Below are 2,621 nucleotides of genomic sequence, written 5' to 3'. Positions count from 1 at the left end.
CTTCCTGGAATATCTTGCTGAGGATGCTACGCTACGGAATTAATTTAAGATATACCATGATAGTTTCTGTTTCTGGCTTTAGGCCATCGCTGGTCATAGCTGAGCTACTCCACTCTTGGGCTCCATGCCTGTTTCCCATACCTTCTATCTCCCTGTGTCCCAAACAACTCTTAAGAACTACCCATTGCATGGCCTCCTCTGTCTGTCATCCCTGCATAACCTCCACTAATCAGAAACAATGACCTCCTGCCCACTAATTCAAATTCTCCCCAAGCCCGACTTATGGGCCACCTTCTCCAGGAAGTTGCTGGAAGTCCTGGCCCCAGTGGTCATCATCAAGAAACATTTGCCAATGTCAAAGTCAAAGAAAATATAAAGAAGAATCTCTAAACTCACTTTTTCATTTGGGAATCACAGAATTGCAATTTGAGTCATACACAAACACAGGGGTGGTCTTCAGTATGTCCGAAGAACAAAGAGAGGGTTGGGAGTTTCACTGGAAAGATAAATGTTGTTATTTTGAAAGAAAACTCATTGGCACTAGCAAAGTTTCGGTGGGCTGGCAAGCTCTGATTGGTGAGTGATGGTGGTAGGTAAAATTAATCTTAGAGTCTCAGCAGGTTGTTTCAGCAACTGGACATGTGGACAATTCTTGGGGTAGCTGTTATGTGCCCCTAGTCATTTTCCCCCTTACCCCTTGAATCTGATTTAGTTCGGTATGACAATAATAAATCAATATGTGTAATTAACGTTCACAGTAAGTGAACTATTAGGTGAAGGTTTTGTACTAGAGCTTGGATCTAAAAAGATATATCTCATTCCTTCCAGTCCAGATAGTAGCATGGTAAATGTAACATGGAAGAGAGCAAGGATAACTGTCACAGTTCACAGGAGAGAACAGTGCTTCTGAAGGTAGCAGAATAATTGTAGCAAACTTCTAGAATTTTCAAACTATGGACTACAAGTTTGTCATTAGGACCTCAAAGGCTCCCAGGGTGAGGTGGTAGTAGGGGAAGGGATGGGTAGTTGGACCGGCTTTGTACCACCCCCAAACCTACTTCCCTACCCTTACTTTCCCCCACCTCCAACCAGATTAAAACAATGCCATTTTAACCTGTATTATTTGTGTACACCTCTAGATACTACATAAAGAGTTCCAAAAGGAGATCCGCAAGTAAGCAAACAATCCACCCACCAATAATCATAACAACAACAAAACAAATTTTTAAAAAACAGTTTAAAAATCACTGTTCTAAAATTCAAAGGCCTTTCTTCACTGTTGAGGAAACCATTCCTGGAGAGGAGGAACGACCAAACTAAGTCGTAGGCTGGTCAGTGAGGGAACTGGAATTTGAATTCCATCTAGCCTCTAAAGCCTAACACTTTTGACTAAAAGATGAGGCTTATTTTGAGCCTGAAAGAGAAGGACTCATTAAATAAAGGGATGAACCCCTTAGTCATTCTTAGGTAAAAAGAGTCACCCAACCAGCAAAGCCATCCAGAGCAGAGGTGAGGGGCAAAGTTGCTTGCATGAACTTAACCAGCCACAGATTAAGGTTATGTTTTTTTTTGTTTTTTTTTTTGTTTTTTTCCTTCAAACAATACCTTTACTTTCCCATTAGAATACGAAGAATTGGAGATTCTGAACAGCAAGGTTTGGGGTGGGTATCAGTCACTTCAAATCTGGCTATGCAGAGAGTGAAAGACATGGCGGAATAGCAGGGATGGAGGGTGAGTGAAATGTATCTTCATTGGGAGTACTGAAAGAGAGCAAGTTTTTCAAAGTTGTTGCCGGTATCTCATGAAAACCCAGGCTGCTACCATGGTGAGGGCAAACACTGGCACCAGCACCATAAATATGGGAATACCACTTGGGTCCCCTTCACCTCGATGTCCTATAGGTCCATTCTGCACCTGTAACCTGTGCTGCACTCTCAGAGACACAGCATAACCTGCATTACGAAAGAGGTCTACAGCAACCTGGTGCAGCAGGTTCTTTAGGTCTTGGCCATTTACTGAAAGGATCTTATCACCCTCCTGGAGCCGCCCATCCAGGGCCGCAGCCCCATTTTCTTTGATGCGGCTGACGTAGATGCCACTGTCGTTGGAGACATACTGTTGATCTGTCCCACCGACGATGTTGAAGCCCAGCCCTGAGGGTCCTCTGGTAAGATTGATCTCTTCCTCGGCGACCAAATAAACCAGTCTTCCGTTCATGTTTTACAGCTCATCTCAAGGTTGTTTTAAACCACATTTATTGGCAATGAATTGAGCACTTGGACAGAGTGGTGAGCCAGATAGATGTGACAACTCTCTGTGTTCATGGGGCTGACATTCTAGTAAAAGATATAGACATGTCACTGTCATTTGAGAAATGTTACACTGGAGAAGTACAATGTTCTACAAGGGAGTTATTAAATTCTATGCTTAGCACCACCTCCCAGATTATTCTTTCAGCCATGTCTAATTAACTATTTAAACAACTAGTTGTCCCAATTGCATAAAGTCCAGCCTGGCTCTCTTTAGGCCTTTCCCCCACCCTCAATGCAGAATGTCACCCAGGATCTCAAGTTGCATTTAGTTGTCATGTCTACTCAGTCTTCTGCAATCTGGGACAGCTT

The 2,621-nt window shown here is 43.0% G+C and overlaps 1 protein-coding gene across 1 annotated transcript; it reads right to left on the bottom strand.

The window, feature by feature from the left end:
• Positions 1-1,583: 1,583 nt before the first annotated feature.
• Positions 1,584-2,245, bottom strand: LOC117095392 (synaptojanin-2-binding protein-like). Its single transcript, XM_033232125.1, has one exon. The coding sequence runs from the start codon at positions 2,215-2,217 to the stop codon at positions 1,780-1,782; it is 438 nt and encodes a 145-aa protein (XP_033088016.1). The 5' UTR covers positions 2,218-2,245; the 3' UTR covers positions 1,584-1,779.
• Positions 2,246-2,621: the final 376 nt, after the last annotated feature.

The sequence above is a fragment of the Trachypithecus francoisi genome, unplaced genomic scaffold (genome assembly GCF_009764315.1).
Source record: "Trachypithecus francoisi isolate TF-2019V2 unplaced genomic scaffold, Tfra_2.0 Lachesis_group13, whole genome shotgun sequence".
NCBI classification, from domain to species: Eukaryota; Metazoa; Chordata; class Mammalia; order Primates; family Cercopithecidae; genus Trachypithecus; species Trachypithecus francoisi.
The sequence above is the reverse complement of the archived record's forward strand: the minus strand, read 5'-3'. Positions and strand labels throughout refer to the sequence as shown.

What these genes read in the sequence shown, in the direction of transcription:
- LOC117095392 (XM_033232125.1), bottom strand. Translation starts at nt 2,217, where the DNA reads ATGAACGGAAGACTGGTTTATTTGGTCGCCGAGGAAGAGATCAATCTT.